Source organism: Aspergillus pseudonomiae (assembly GCF_009193645.1).
Source record: "Aspergillus pseudonomiae strain CBS 119388 unplaced genomic scaffold BDV37scaffold_78, whole genome shotgun sequence".
NCBI lineage: Eukaryota > Fungi > Ascomycota > Eurotiomycetes > Eurotiales > Aspergillaceae > Aspergillus > Aspergillus pseudonomiae.
The window spans coordinates 26,587-41,353 of NW_022476070.1; the positions used below are offsets into that span (position 1 = coordinate 26,587).

The window sequence follows — 14,767 nt, forward strand, 5'->3', positions numbered from 1 at the left end:
GAAATGTTTTCCAGCAGCAAACGATGAGCGCAACTGAGTTGCCGACGTATAGTGGAGGCTAGTTCCCGCTTCATGATGCTGCTTTTTTGCATTTATGTGCCTGATTAGCGTATGTCTGTGTGTGTGCGCATTTGTGCTTCTCTTGAATTATCTTGATTCTTGTTTTTATCATTCTGATCTTGTTATCTATTCTGGGGATTGTATCTCAATATCGGAGTGTGGGAACGGGTTGTGTGGCATGAAGTTTTGACTCTTATTGGTTTTTCTGTTCCCCATTTTCCCTGTTTTTACTCAAGAAAAAATCGTGTGCTCACACACTCCATTGCCCTTGGTTGCCTTGAAGCTAGAGCCAAGTCACAGGGTAATAAATATCATTTCATATACGGACCAACTCGAACATCCACGCCAGTGAGACTCGTACAGAACTTACACCGTCTAAACATTTCCACTCCCCAGCAACCAGTAGCAATAATGTGACCCAAGTAACACCGACACCGTACAACAATGAGTTGGCCTCTTACCAGCCAATCTATTACCCTCGGACTCGGGCGAATTCGGCTATGGCAACATACCGCCATGTGTCCTGTACGAAGTTTCGACTGCTTTGGGAAATTGTCCTAAATTTGGGTCTTCCTGTACTACTATTTTGAGAACGAGGCAACGAGGCTTTCCTCACCGTACACCATAGCCACGTTTACATATGGACAGCGTATGAATCGAGGGTCTTTTTTACGTAGTCGCTCTCGTTGAGAGTTCCTAAATTTGAACTCAACTCCGAGCTAATCGCCCCACAGTGGGTATGTATGGTGTATTCGACCAAGACGAGGGATCGTGTAATTTGGGTATTCAGTTATCCCATTGATCTAAGAACCGCCAACAGAACGAGCAACAATTGCAATCAATGGTAAGATGCTCATTGTCGAGGCAGGACCGCACACGCTCCACTGCCAACTCCACCCCCACAGCCCGGAACGCTTGTCGGAATGACTTCCCATCTGAAGTGATTGCGTCTAATATCGCCGCCGAAGTAAACGTGGCCGACTGGATCATGATGTTCTTTAAGTTCGGTAAGCCCCCCGACATCACCCAGTCGAGAACGATGGATAGCGTCTGCAGATCCGGTCTACCCCGTTCTCTATACTCCCGGAAACGCAGGGATCGGAGACTCGGGGGAAGATGACAATATTGGCGGAGGGCCTCGGGGCTCTGCCCAGCATCATCATCATCATCATCGTCGTCGCCTCTTAGGACCTTCGGGTCAATGGTGAGCTGTTCGAGACTCGTGAAGTCGCGGAGGTCGAGGGCCGGGCAGTTCGTGTGCAGGTAGAAGTCTAGTTCGAGGTTGAGGAGTGAATGTGCTTGCGCTTTTAGTGCGTTCACGATCGCGCCTCGGTCTATGGGGAAGTGGTTCGGTAGGCTCGTCCATGGGGATCCCTTCAGGGTGAAGTTTTTGAGAGCTTTGGGGAACTTGAGCATGTCGTGGAGACCATGACTCGATACGTCACAGCAGAGCAGGGTCAGGGTTTCCAGTGATGTTGGGCTAAACCAGGGCTTCTTGGTATAACTCAGTGTCTCTGGGTCTAGGTAGTAGATCAGGGCTGCTACTATACTCAGCTTCTGGAGCTTGGGATGAAGCAGGACAGTCTCGCGCGAGGAAAAGCACCAAACATCACTTGCTGTATGCTGGAGAGGTGTGCGAGTCAGGTCGTTCATAATCAGCTCGCCTTGGGACTGTTAGTGCGTGTATGTACAGAGTAGGGTAAGTGGAGCATGGAGTAGCAGACATGTTGTTAAGGAAGGCAGAATGCCTGACATCGACTGGGCTGATCGCTGGAAGAGCCAGGACCAGATCATAGACAGAGCGTCGAGTCTTGGTCCCGGCCCAAATTCCGGTTCATCATAAGATCTCTGTGTATCATATTCCAGGCCCTTGACGACAAGCCGTCTCAGGCTGACCAGGCGGCTGATTGTCGGTACCAGGCTCTCCACGAGGATTGGATAGTACTCGTCCTCATTTGGAATGTCGTCAATATAGTGATAATGTATCACAAGCTCTTGTATGTACTCTGCGCGGACCGCCTTACGGTCTATGGCATACGTGAAGCTTTCTCCGTCATGGTTGCCCAGATAGACAGACCGGTAGAGATAAGGCTCCACCAGCGTCTGAAGACGTCGGCATGTCCGCGCGAGATTCGCAAGGGAGGCACGCGATGGGACCGCTGCTAAAATCCCTATCAGGATCTCCGTGGGCAGATGAAGCAGTTGTACGCGTGATGCCATTAAGAAGTCTGCTCTTGGTGAGTGAATCATCATGATTCAGGTACGGGAAAGCACCCACGGCTGTTGTCATGGCTAGGTTTTGTCTCCGCGTGTATTCTGTTCCGTGAGTTTCACCGAAATCGGTAGCTACCATCTAGCATCTACACAGTCGTAGTGGCACTTGTAGTGGCTTGCACAGCCTCATTGTTGTCAAGACGAAGTGGCCAATCATGATTCGTCTAGATAGCCCCCAACAGGCTTTGCTATCTTGGTAGATTGAAGCCCACGGCACCACTTCATCTGGCCCTGGTAGCTTTGTGGGTATACAGGCGAGTTTAGTCTAGGTTGACATCAGGTGGGACCGAATGAGATCAGTGTACTGAGACTGCTCCAGAGGTCACGAGCCTCGTGCAGTGTTTCCCACCTACATAGTACAAGTAGGAGAGAAAATATCCACAATAACTAGGGTAAGACGAGCGATCCTGATATGTGCTACTAAAAGGGCTTCGTTGGAATACCATATTCTAGTAGCTACTACGTAATGCAATGTCCATTCATCAGAATGTTGCTTAATATTCCGATTTACATCGAGAATAGAAGACGCTATGCCACCATAAGGATGGAACAGGCCCTTCTATCAGGCAAATAAGCACTTCCCGTCACACAACAACCTCGAAATACTTTAAAAACTCCGGGTCCTTCCTTAGTATCTCATGCTCCTCGACCTCGACCTGCACAAAGACCTCAAAGACTCTCGTTGCTCCGCTCGAAAGATTCGGCAAGATTACCGCGCAAGCTGAGGGAAGGCTTGAAGGAACTCGAAATGCAACAGGTCTCGAATCATCCCCAATATCGTACCTTTCTGCATTCCCCGAGTACCATGTATTCATGAACACATCCACGTCATTGAAATCTGCTCGGGAGCCTAGTGTCTCCGCTGGAGTGAGTGACTTCATGAGAGAGGTCATGTGGCTGATTGTGGATAGGCTGATGGAGTTTATAGATTGACGGATTAGGGTAGCTGCAGCTGCGATACCACGATCACCATCTGATACTAGGGCTTCGGCAGTGATAGGACCTGCTTGGGACCCGACGACGGCGTTGCCAAAGTAGCGTTCAGAAGTTTTCTTCTCTGGATCGCGAGTGCGGACATCAATGGGGTGGACAAAGCGGGATGGCGAGGAGGATTTTTCTGGGTGCAGGTTGAGCCGTGCACGTGTAATTGACGTCCAGGTAAGGGCAGATATGCAGTCATATGAGGTTATATAGTCTACCTCGGTCAGATGTGGGGTGCACCGCGCTTTGAGCTGTTGGATGGATGGCTCAGAGATTCTGTATATGCTTGATCGGAAGGCAGGTGGTGGCTTTAGTTTGAATTGACTCTTCTCCATGACGTAGAACATTGGGAGCTTTTCCAGATGCTCCTCTCTGGAGAAGGTTGAGCCGGTCTCTGGCGCATTGTATGGAGCTCTGTTGAGATTTATGGTGTAGGTAGGCATACTCAGCCCTTCCCGATGTGCCTTGCAGCTTTGACAAATAAGAGACACGAATGTATCAATCGAAGACCAGTCCCCAGCCGCGTGATTCATCCACAATCCTAGAACCAGACCACCCTTCACAAGGCTTATTTGAAGTGCGCAGACCTGCTTTGGGGCCGTCGGTTCCTCCGGTAAAAACTCAGTGAAGTCCACATTATCTGGAGAGAATGAGTCTTGGACTAGGGCAGAAAGTGACTTTTGTTCCTTGGACTCGAACCGGCGAATGTTGAGTTTGACCTGGCTTCTCGGTGATACCACAATGCAGAGTTTGCCATGCTCGTTGAACTCCAGGTTCCCGGCCATGAAGGGTAGTTGGCTGGTCGCGTTCTTTACGCCTTCCGCCAGGGAAGTGATCAATTTGTCTGGATCAATGGTGGGTTGGAGCTCATAGAATAATAAGACTTTCACCGTCTTCGTGATGCCGATTTTGTCCATATCAGACAACTCATATTTCATGTCATCCATGGCTTAACACAGTTACGAGGCTTCTGCTCGGGTTGATATTAGTATAAACTAAACATAGCAATGATTGAAATGAGGCAGAACGTTGAGTTCTTACCAGTCTCAAGTATAATGTTAGTATCTTACGCTGAGCCCTAAACACCTTGAGCTATATTGCTATTTATTCGGCGTGATTTGCACTGTGGAAGTAATTTCTATCTGAATGAGCATATACAACTACTTATCTTTTAATCTATGTCCACTGCCCCCATAAGCCTACTAGTCCCAAATGGGGTGCCCGACGGCCAGCATGAAGTTCAGGCAACCAGTACTAACCTTTTCGATATTGATGACTGTTTTTCAGGCCGCAAATCTCTTGTTCCAGATTATTCAGCTGCAGGGGAGCGGTTCAATCACTCGTTGAGGCTATATTCAGGAGCTCACCATTTAAATAGCACATAGTCGTAGATGCCTCCGGATAATATGATCCGTGAAAACAGTGCATAGAACGGCGCTTAACTATATATAGATATAAACAAATAGCCATTGTATCGGTTAGCTCAGGAATGACAAATAAGACCAAGCAAGTAGGGTTGCTATCCTGCTTGTCCGAGTCAGTTCTCTCAGTAATATAGGTGGTTGCAGGTGAGTTGGTTAGGCTCAGTGATTAGTTAATCATTCTAGGACCTGCCTATTCAGGAGTGGAGAAGTACCGGATACGCAAGGTCGATCACCTGACCCTCCTGCCGTTAGCGCTGGCCGGGGCCGTCTCAGCGACCCAGCTATTAGGCTACTAAAAGTGTCCACTGCCCCCTCTTTGCGCGATAAGCCCGGAGTTCACACGTCATCGCTACTTGCAACAACACCGCGTAGGATGCAGGAGCCAGGACGCAGCAGTTAATCATCTGTCTAGGACACCACCCCCGAAGAAAATAGGCTAGCGGTTACCACAAACACAATAAATTTTCGACATAGATTTGGTTCCTGTTATCGGTAAACAGAGGCAAAAAAAATGGAAGGTTTCCGTTGAAGATGCCGACTGGTGGCGTCAGTGGCGGGTACGGACGGAATTGTCCCTACTCCATCCTTAAACTGATAATGACTCTTCCCCAAGGTATGGATGACACAATTCTTTCGGTTTCGTCGTTCTCAGCCACCATTCTAGTGAAAACTCTGTACCCAGTAGTAATCTTTACACTCTCGCCGTACCATAAGCGCAGGTAAAAGCCAACAAGTAGGAGTCGATAGCGAGTCGACTGAGTCATCCGCCAGAACACTTCTAGCAGTTTCCCCAAATTCAACAAAGGATCGCCCTCTGACTGGCCGGAAGAGGAGAAGAATGTGCCAGGGGATGCCAGAATCTTAAGGTTCAACCGGCGCTTATCCATTTAAGAGTGAATTGACCGCCATGGTCCGTCCTTACATCACGTTATCGACCTATCACTGACCGACCCTGACTGACTAAGGCGCTTCGCCTCCGTTGCCTCTCCCCTCATCTCTCCTGACCACCTACTTAAACTGCTCTTTCTCCTTTTCGCCTTCTAACTTCTTCATCCTTCATCATCCTCTCAGTCACTGCGGCTGTTGTCCACCTACCTTCCTCCCAACGCTTCCTAGAATACTCCTTACTGCCTTCTATACCACTGAAACACTTTCACCGTCGTCATCATGCAGATCTTCGTCAAGACTCGTGAGTATACCTGACTCCCATCCCCAGTCTAGCGCCACTTGGCATCTTCTAACATCTTCTTCGTCTCTAGTTACCGGCAAGACCATCACTTTGGAGGTTGAGTCGAGCGACACTATCGACAATGTCAAGAGCAAGATTCAGGACAAGGAGGGCATTCCTCCTGACCAGCAGCGCTTGATCTTCGCTGGAAAGCAGCTTGAGGATGGCCGTACCCTATCCGACTATAATATCCAGAAGGAGTCCACCCTTCACCTTGTTCTTCGTCTGCGTGGTGGAATGCAGATCTGTAAGTTCTCTACTGTCCTGTTTGCCACTTGCAACAATATCAAGTTGTCAGCTTACTGATTCATCTATAGTCGTGAAGACTCTCACAGGAAAGACTATCACCCTTGAGGTCGAGTCGAGCGATACCATCGACAACGTCAAGAGCAAGATCCAGGACAAGGAAGGCATTCCTCCCGACCAGCAACGTTTGATCTTCGCTGGTAAGCAACTGGAGGACGGCCGCACTCTGTCCGACTACAATATTCAGAAGGAATCCACTCTTCACTTGGTTCTGCGCTTGCGTGGTGGTATGCAGATTTTCGTCAAGACTCTCACTGGAAAGACAATCACACTGGAGGTTGAATCATCCGACACAATCGACAATGTGAAGTCAAAGATTCAAGATAAGGAGGGAATCCCCCCTGACCAGCAGCGTCTCATTTTTGCCGGCAAGCAGCTTGAAGATGGTCGCACCCTGTCTGACTACAACATCCAAAAGGAGTCCACATTGCACTTGGTCCTGCGTCTTCGTGGTGGTATGCAGATCTTTGTCAAGACACTCACTGGCAAGACCATCACTTTGGAAGTTGAGAGCTCGGACACTATCGATAACGTCAAGTCCAAGATTCAAGACAAGGAAGGTATCCCCCCGGACCAGCAACGTCTTATCTTTGCTGGTAAGCAGCTAGAGGATGGACGCACGCTCTCCGACTACAACATCCAGAAGGAGAGCACCTTACATCTGGTCCTGCGTCTCCGTGGTGGAAATTAATGTCTTGTTTGATTTTCTGCTATCGCGACTCAACTGGGTTGAGTCGCCTTGCATGGCGTTCGGTTGGTTTCAGGCTTTTATGATATGTTTCAACAGCATACTGCTTTCTGTATCACTGCACAAGGGTTGTGGTGCATTACATAGTTCAGTCCTTAGTATCTACGATCCTTCATTACAATGATTAACGACCGATTCTGATCGGTATATTCTGCTACGCATTTTGGTATAGAACGGTGTCTTCTAGTGTCTGTATATCGTAGTCTCCCTGTCTTTGTTTGTGTTTATATGCGCATAAACTTATTGTAGGTATCTCAGATTGCGAAAGAAGTTGAAGTTCAGTGGTCTCTCGTTGTGTCGTTGATCGCACAGCTGTTATCGCATCCAATTTGCCACGGCTCCCTATCACACGTGACAGTCGGCTCGCCGAAAGCGGGATGGAACTCAAGCTACCTATGCAGTGAATGGTATAGACAAACAAGTCAAGAGTTTGAATCTCTTTGTCGCAAAACCCCAGCGATATGAGCATCGGTCGGGATGCCCTCATATTTCTACCACCTTGCGATTGACTTATTTGCGCGCCCTTCATCTGGCCCCAGAGGCGCCTTCCATAGTGCAGACGATCAATCTCCAACTTCCCTATCCTTTGACTCCATATGTGAAGCTTTACAGCCATTTCAAAAGCGATCGCGACGCTCAGCCCGCTTTCATTCGAACGGACAATTCTCAAGCTCTTCGACGCTTTTTTCCAGTGACCCTTGCAGCTCGAATTCCGTGGCTCCGACTGTACATCCCACTACCCCTCACCTGAATACGAAATCGCCGACCAGCGCCCTCGATTTTGATAAGGACCCAAGATTGGATAAACTTTCAGTCGAGTGTATTGATATGATACCTTCGGACCAGGAAGCAATAACCCCGAAGCGGGCTGGTAGACGAAGTGATCCTAGGGATAACCTCGTTGCAACGGGGATCGGCACAGATATTCTCGGAGGTCTACGTACGAGAGGCAAATATATACCGCTCGATCAGCAAATCTCTGATAGTGTCTGGGGAATTGTGCATTTGTACCGAGATGCACAGGAGACGCCGTATCTAGTTGAAGAGGATTACCCTTCGTACCTAAAAGGGTCCGCTGCTGCAAGACAACCATACGATGAACTGGGCGGGGGCTCTAACGCACGCCAGGACGTACATGTAGAGGAACAAACTTCCCTCTCGTATCCCGACGATGACTGCACGACTTTGTGTATACTCGCCGTTCCGTCATATATGTCCCCCTCAGATTTTCTGGGATTTGTTGGCGAGGCAAGCATGGATGACGTGAGCCATTTTCGGATGATCAGGACCTCCAGAGCCAATCGGTATATGGTTCTGTTAAAATTTCGCAGTGGGAAGAAGGCCAAGGAGTGGCAGAAAGAATGGAATGGGAAAGTCTTCAATAGCATGGAGGTAAGTCTTACTCCCCCGGTAACCTTCTTGTCATATTTCCCAGATAAAAAGTTGCATATCTTGATACTGATTTCTTATGGTTCTCTCAAAAAGCCTGAAACATGCCATGTCGTTTTCGTGAAAACAGTAGAGGTTCAAGTCGTAGATTCACAAGCACAGCACGGGGGTACGGCCACTCATCAGAACTCCCTCTTATCTCATTCTGCGACCAGTCCCCAACGTGCAACCATATCCTCTACAGGACAATCCAGCTCCATACCATCGGCAACACTATCTATGAGACCTCTAGCACCTCCCACACCGGCCCTCGTCGAGTTGCCAACATGCCCTGTCTGTCTAGAGCGCATGGATGAGACCACTGGCCTGCTTACGATCATCTGTCAACATGTTTTTCACTGTACATGTCTGCAGAAGTGGAAGGGTAGTGGGTGTCCCGTCTGTCGCTACACACAAGACGAGTTCCGCAGGAGCAGCCAGGGCGCACTCTACGAAGATGAACCGGCTGAATGCAGCGTGTGCCATTCCGATATCAACCTTTGGATTTGCTTGATCTGCGGGGTTGTCGGTTGCGGTCGCTACGATGGTGCGCATGCTTTTGATCACTACAAAGAAACCTCCCACGCGTTTGCTATGGACCTTGCTACGCAACGTGTCTGGGACTATGTGGGTGACGCATATGTTCACCGCATCATACAAAGCAAGACCGACGGCAAACTTGTAGAGCTCCCGGCTGCGGATAACAGTGCCCTCGACCCGCCGGACTGGACAGATGCGGTACCCCGGGAAAAGCTAGAAAATATGAGCGTGGAGTACACCCATCTTCTCACAAGCCAGCTTGAGAGTCAACGAGCTTATTTTGAGGAAATCGTCGAGCGAGCTGTTGACAAGGCATCACAGGCCAGCGCAGCCGCGGCCTCGGCGCAGGAAGCAGCTGAGAAAGCCACCGCAAACTTTCGCTCATTACACAAGCAATACGATAAACTGGAAAATGAGACGTTACCCAACCTCGAGCGAGACAAGTCCCGTGCCGAGAAACGTGCTGAGAAGTTCGAGGCGATGGCGCGCAAGATGGAAAAGGAGTGGCGGGAAGAGAAAACTATGAATGAAAGTTTGATGCAGCGCATTGAACACCTAACCTCCGAAGTGGAAAGTCTCAAAGTGGCGAATGCAGACTTGACCGAGCAAAACAGAGACCTCACGTTCTTTATCAGCGGCTCTGAACGACTGAAGAATGAAAGCGAGGATATCGTCCAGGGTACTGTTAGTGTTCCTGAGCCCCAAACTAACAAGAAGAAAGGCAAGGGCAAGGGACGGAGATAATCGCCCGAGGCGTAAATGTATCGGCTCTAACCAACCCGTTCTCACGCCCTGCCCACACCCGAACAGCATGAATATTGGGCTCAGCCCACCTACTTCGTATGTGGACCCCTTTAAGGAAATTCCTGGCGTGTTGTGGAGCACTCTGTTCAATTCATTGATCTTATTGCTGCTCAAATTCCCGCCAGCTTGGACTATGCAGAAACTAAACTGGACACAAGCAGTTCCATGGGATACACACCATGTACAAAACACTCGTGCACTCGAGAAATGCACGTGCACCGGAAGATTGGTCGTTTCATCCCAGTCTCCGATTCCTACTAAGGTAGATGCGGCACGGGCCTATTATGGCGTATTTTCGCCTAATTTACGAGCAGTAACGAATGTTCATACCACAGTCTAACTCATGTAGCTCGTTCATTTGCTTGGTCTATCTGTAATCTACATTTTTTATATATACACACAATAATACTGTTTTACAAGCCCTAGATACACCGAACTAGAACATTCATCCTAGGTAAACAGGGCACAGATCAAGTCACTCAAAGGCCCTTCCTGATAGCCCAGAAATAGTTCCCCCAATTCTCTGATCCAGGAACCAACTTCCAGCCAATACCGGGGAAGTACATCACTCCAGAGCACTTCCACCTCATACCTTGCAACGCATCACCTCCAGCACGCAGCGCCACTCCATCCTGACTCCGCATCAGACCCTCCTGGGCCCAGGCATGCAGCTCATCAGGATTAACAAACTTGCTCCACTCGTGCGTCCCCTTCGGCACAACACCAATCGGCCATGGCGCCTCAGCAATGACCTGGTTGACGAGAAACGAGGGTAAAGTGCGCGCAATAGTCGACCCAACCAGCCATCCACCAGGACGAAGCACCCGAAGACAATTCGTCAAAAAGGCAAGCGGCGAGGAAGCGGCATTGGAGTCGACATGCTCGATGACCTCAAAGAGGGTGACTATGTCAAACTTCTCATCCTCGGGCGTCTCGCGCAGTGATGCGACGACGTCCTCCAGCGTGCAGTTCTTGTAGGTGAATTTGCCGTCGCGGAGGTGCGCTTCGACTTTGGGATCGGTGCGCGCGTGATCGCGGGCGATCTTGATGAGCGCTGAGGTTGGGTCGATGGCGGTTATGGAGGCTGCCTGCGTGACTGTTTGGGAGGGGCTGTTTGCGGTCGTGGGAATCGTGCGGGCCAGGGATTCGGCGAAGATGCCACCGCCGCAGCCGACGTCGAGATAGCGGAGGTTGTTGACTGGGGTGGAGGTTTCGGGTGCGCTGGCGCGTGGCGGTGGGAGGCTGTCGAACAGACAGGATGCGATGAAGTCGTGGCGGAGGGGGTTCATGAGATGCAGGACCCGGCTGGGGCCCATGGGATCCCACCAGCTGCTGGCGAGGGAGGAGAAGTGAGATAGTTCATCGGCGGAGACGGATGTGGAGTGCGCTCGGTGAGGGGAGTTGAGATAGCGGAGGAGAGAGGTAGCCTTGCGGAGGGTAGGTCGGATATTGGCCATTTTGGATTGAGTTGGTTGAGATTTGCTTTTGCTTTTCCCTTTTTGATTTCAAATGAGAATTTCGTTGCGATGTCGGTGGTGATCAACGGTGCATTGGCTTTTTGAGGATATACGAGCTGCTACACAGTTAGATATTGTATTAGACTGGGAAAGGGCATGGTATAGTGCATACGCGGGTTTTATAGAGAGGCGCATCATCAATTGGTTGACATTGCTGCGCTCTTCGATCTCTGGGTGATAAGACAAGCCGAGAATTGGACATTGAAGCCCTGAGCTGCTATCGCGAGTGTGATGTTGGCATTGCGAACAAACATGCCAAGAACTTATGTCATCCCTTTCTCATTGTTTACTTGCTCGAGCCCTCCGGAGTACAGCTACTACATACATTTAGCTGCACATAACACACATCCCGATCCCATACTTGGGCTCTACCACACGACTGACTACAAGCTCCAGGGACGAAATCATTGATAGGATGTACTCATTACCCATCAGTATCAGTTAGTCTTGCTCTCCATCTGGTTCCTCGTGACGAGTTGCCCCAAAAAAACAGGAACCTAATACGGTTACCACTCACCGACTCAATCAAGCCTCAAAACCCCTACTAAAAGGGGGGCCATCTCCAACGGAAACCTGCCGCCGTTCATTCCAAGCTAGGGAGGAGGTGGTCGTACCGTATCGAGCTAACTAACTGACGGACTGGCCGGATGGTGCATCCATCGCATCCCTCTAATCCACCCGGTGGGCCCTCAGTGCCCACTCGATAGTTCTACGGCCCTTCCAGAAACATTCCGTGTCCGGTCATCTGCGCCCCATGGCTCGAGTCAATTTGTCGGTCTGGGCAGCTCTGGTCTGGCTTGTCTGTCCTACGGAAACATAACCCACATCTCCGGGAAGATCATCCATCTCGTTCGGGAGCATGTTTTGCTGGTCGGTGAGGTAAGCGGGAGAGGGTGGATCGTGGACTAGTTGTTGGGAGCGTTCCTTGCATTAACGACTTACGTATGTAGATACTAGTACTCCGTAGGGCCGTTGTACTACAAATTGAGCTAGTATTCTGTGGGCTTTGGACTACTGACTGCTTAGTCGTACTGTGGGTGAGTGGTTTTTTTTTTATTTTTATTTTTCTCCTGTCAGGGTGCTTTTAGGGGTGTTTCGTTAGGGGATGGCGTTGTCGCCTTAAAGTCTATTCTCCCTGTTCGGCATGTGGTGGACTTCTCTTGCATGTCTAGGTACAGCATTTGTTTGAGAAGGTTTGAGTGGAACAAGAATCATCTCATAAGGATTTCATTCATGTCTTTGGTGCCAGCTAACCAAACCCCAGTCCTGCTGTACCACGCACGGATATATATAATGTGGCTGAACCTTCGCTGGCGCTGAAACATGGATGAGGCCGCGGTAACCAGAGTCCCGGCTCCTTGGCCATTGTCTGATCAAATCCAATGCATGAACCTACCTACCAGCGTCTTCCCCAGGGCTGACATGCATCTTCCCGGTCGGTTCTAGAAAGATGTTCCCCAAGGTGCTTGTGACCTATATAGTCATCACGTGATGTGCTTACGTTTCCAGTATGACCCAAACAAATGGAGCAGATCCCGGACTCGGTGACCGTACCACTGACCATGACGACGTTGGAGGGCACAGTGAACTATGGGAGATGATCGCCCTGTGTAATCTATACATTGCAGGCCCGTCGACGGTTATCCCAGCCCCGTCCGTGGCTTTAAAAAGGAAAAAGCAAAAATCCCTCCTTATTCTTGCCCAGGAAAAACCACTAGAGGCAGATTTGAAACCGGCCAAACAGCCCGTTGCTAATGAGCAGAATACCATTTGTCCAATCATAACCCAAGTCATTCTTTGCGATTTCAATAAACTCCGTACCCAGAAACTATGGACGAGCGTCATGCGTCCATCCGTCCCTGTAGCCTCCAGCCACACCTCGGGACCCCGAGCGCCCCTGACTCTGGCCGCTGGCGTCGCCCTACATATTGGACCAATAATTTTGAAAGAAGACCCAGGGTAAAAAGGGGACGTGGGTCCCGCTGAATCATTGATTCACAACCAACACGGACTTCTGCAGTGAAACTTATGATATGACGATGACTTAATGTCAATCGTTGACGTCGATGGTCTCAACGCAATCAATATAGGAGCCATATGAACTCGCTACCGAGAGGGATGAAAATGCAAAACAGAAAAGAGAAAAGGAAAGAAAAATAAAAGAGGACACCTCTTTTACTTGAAGCGAGGATGGGACCAATGTTTCTTGTTCGGTTTCGCATCTGGTTAAAAAAGGCCACCATGGCGAGAGAGAGGGTGGTGGGCAAATGACCGTGACACGCCCCAGGCACCAGGGGACCTGACCACCCATCACGTCTCAGACCAAGTGTCAGAGTGGGTTACGGCGTGACGCAGCCGCAACGGCACATGCGATGGACGCTTTAGAAGGCTTCCATCGTCGTTCCAAAACTTTCTAGAAGGTCTCTGGAATACCGGATTCGCTTGGCAGGCAAACGAACAGTTGTAACTCGCAGGCAGGATCCCGTTAGCGCGGTGGCTGTGGACCCCCTCTCTGCAGAAAAAGGAGAAGTTGCCGTAAGATGATGAGTCCCAAAAATCCTGAGAGCGTGGGAACCACTGTCGCAGCCTCCTCCGTCAGGTCCGTACACTAGCAGCACTAAGCTGACTAGTTGCAGCCTGACTAAGGCGAGATGGGACTAGGCGGTAAGTGTGTAGTGCGTTACCCGCACCAAATGTCCCCACAGCGGTGCATTCCCGTCCTCCCTTCGTAATCATTCCGACTTCCCAATCCCTGTCGGTTATTCTGTTCGCGCTGGAGGTGATGTGATAACATGCAGACAGATGTGACATGCAGCGTGTTTGGGCAACAGTTTTATTTTTAATTTAATTTATTTTATTTTGTTTGTTTTTAATTTTTGTTTTCCCCTTTTCCCCAGGACCGAGGCCGTATTGTCCCTGCAGGCATTGTCATTATAGGTGCGTTCAGGACATCCGTACATGTGGTCATGTACATTATACATACCGTTCAAAAATGTGATACGGAACTTCTGTACTCCATATCCGGACCTTGCGTGGGTCAAAGTTCCCTCGCCAAAGCCAAGGATCACATCCGATTCCCCATTATTCGAACCTTTCTAGAAGGAAATTAACTTTCCCATCGGCCGTTCTAATCTCAGCCCATGTTCGACGTCCCTTCAAAAGGGGGTCTCCTCGGTTGGGGCTAGCCATGATGTTTATTGGTCATATCAGGTATTATGATCTAAGTGAGTGAAGGACCTCCCGCCCTGAAATTTCGCCAAGAGAAAGAAAGTAGAGGGTGAGGAAGGAGGGGCACTTGTCGACCGATGTTGGCTGCCCTATTTTCTGTCCTAATTATTAGGATTTTCTTTTCCTTTTCTTTTTCTACCGTCGATTCGATTCCCGTGTCCCGACCGATTCGGAAGGATTTTCCAACGGTAGTCTCCTTGAAAGGAATTGTATAGAGCAACACCACGCT

General features: G+C 49.6%; 6 protein-coding genes across 6 annotated transcripts; 2 read left to right on the forward strand and 4 right to left on the reverse strand.

Annotated features, from left to right (window-relative positions):
* Positions 1 to 846: 846 nt before the first annotated feature.
* Positions 847 to 2,280, reverse strand: BDV37DRAFT_274412 (F-box protein; the record flags this gene model as incomplete). Its single annotated transcript, XM_032085229.1, has 2 exons — positions 847 to 1,724; positions 1,785 to 2,280. 2 exons carry the CDS (start codon positions 2,278 to 2,280, stop codon positions 847 to 849), a joined length of 1,374 nt encoding a protein of 457 aa, XP_031937767.1.
* An 87-nt stretch (positions 2,281 to 2,367) lies between these two features.
* Positions 2,368 to 4,865, reverse strand: BDV37DRAFT_201973 (transferase). Its single transcript, XM_032079866.1, has 3 exons — positions 4,575 to 4,865; positions 4,357 to 4,491; positions 2,368 to 4,285 (listed from the first exon to the last, which is right to left on the reverse strand). The coding sequence occupies exon 3, from the start codon at positions 4,260 to 4,262 to the stop codon at positions 2,919 to 2,921; it is 1,344 nt and encodes a 447-aa protein (XP_031937768.1). The 5' UTR covers positions 4,263 to 4,285; positions 4,357 to 4,491; positions 4,575 to 4,865; the 3' UTR covers positions 2,368 to 2,918.
* Positions 4,866 to 5,225: 360 nt separating this feature from the next.
* Positions 5,226 to 5,626, reverse strand: BDV37DRAFT_274414 (uncharacterized protein; the record flags this gene model as incomplete). Its single annotated transcript, XM_032085230.1, has 2 exons — positions 5,226 to 5,386; positions 5,437 to 5,626. 2 exons carry the CDS (start codon positions 5,624 to 5,626, stop codon positions 5,226 to 5,228), a joined length of 351 nt encoding a protein of 116 aa, XP_031937769.1.
* A 280-nt stretch (positions 5,627 to 5,906) lies between these two features.
* BDV37DRAFT_286580 (ubiquitin family protein) lies at positions 5,907 to 6,964 on the forward strand (the record flags this gene model as incomplete). Its single annotated transcript, XM_032087944.1, has 3 exons — positions 5,907 to 5,928; positions 5,999 to 6,214; positions 6,285 to 6,964. 3 exons carry the CDS (start codon positions 5,907 to 5,909, stop codon positions 6,962 to 6,964), a joined length of 918 nt encoding a protein of 305 aa, XP_031937770.1.
* Positions 6,965 to 7,849: 885 nt separating this feature from the next.
* BDV37DRAFT_274416 (putative RING and UBP finger domain protein) lies at positions 7,850 to 9,733 on the forward strand (the record flags this gene model as incomplete). Its single annotated transcript, XM_032085231.1, has 2 exons — positions 7,850 to 8,413; positions 8,507 to 9,733. The coding sequence occupies 2 exons, from the start codon at positions 7,850 to 7,852 to the stop codon at positions 9,731 to 9,733; spliced, it is 1,791 nt and encodes a 596-aa protein (XP_031937771.1).
* Positions 9,734 to 10,272: 539 nt separating this feature from the next.
* BDV37DRAFT_286582 (3-demethylubiquinone-9 3-methyltransferase) lies at positions 10,273 to 11,250 on the reverse strand (the record flags this gene model as incomplete). Its single annotated transcript, XM_032087945.1, has 1 exon — positions 10,273 to 11,250. The coding sequence occupies one exon, from the start codon at positions 11,248 to 11,250 to the stop codon at positions 10,273 to 10,275; it is 978 nt and encodes a 325-aa protein (XP_031937772.1).
* Between the last annotated feature and the right edge of the window lie 3,517 nt (positions 11,251 to 14,767).

Excerpts from the sequence above, each read along its gene's own strand:
- BDV37DRAFT_201973 (XM_032079866.1), bottom strand. The coding sequence starts at position 4,262 with ATGGATGACATGAAATATGAGTTGTCTGATATGGACAAAATCGGCATC.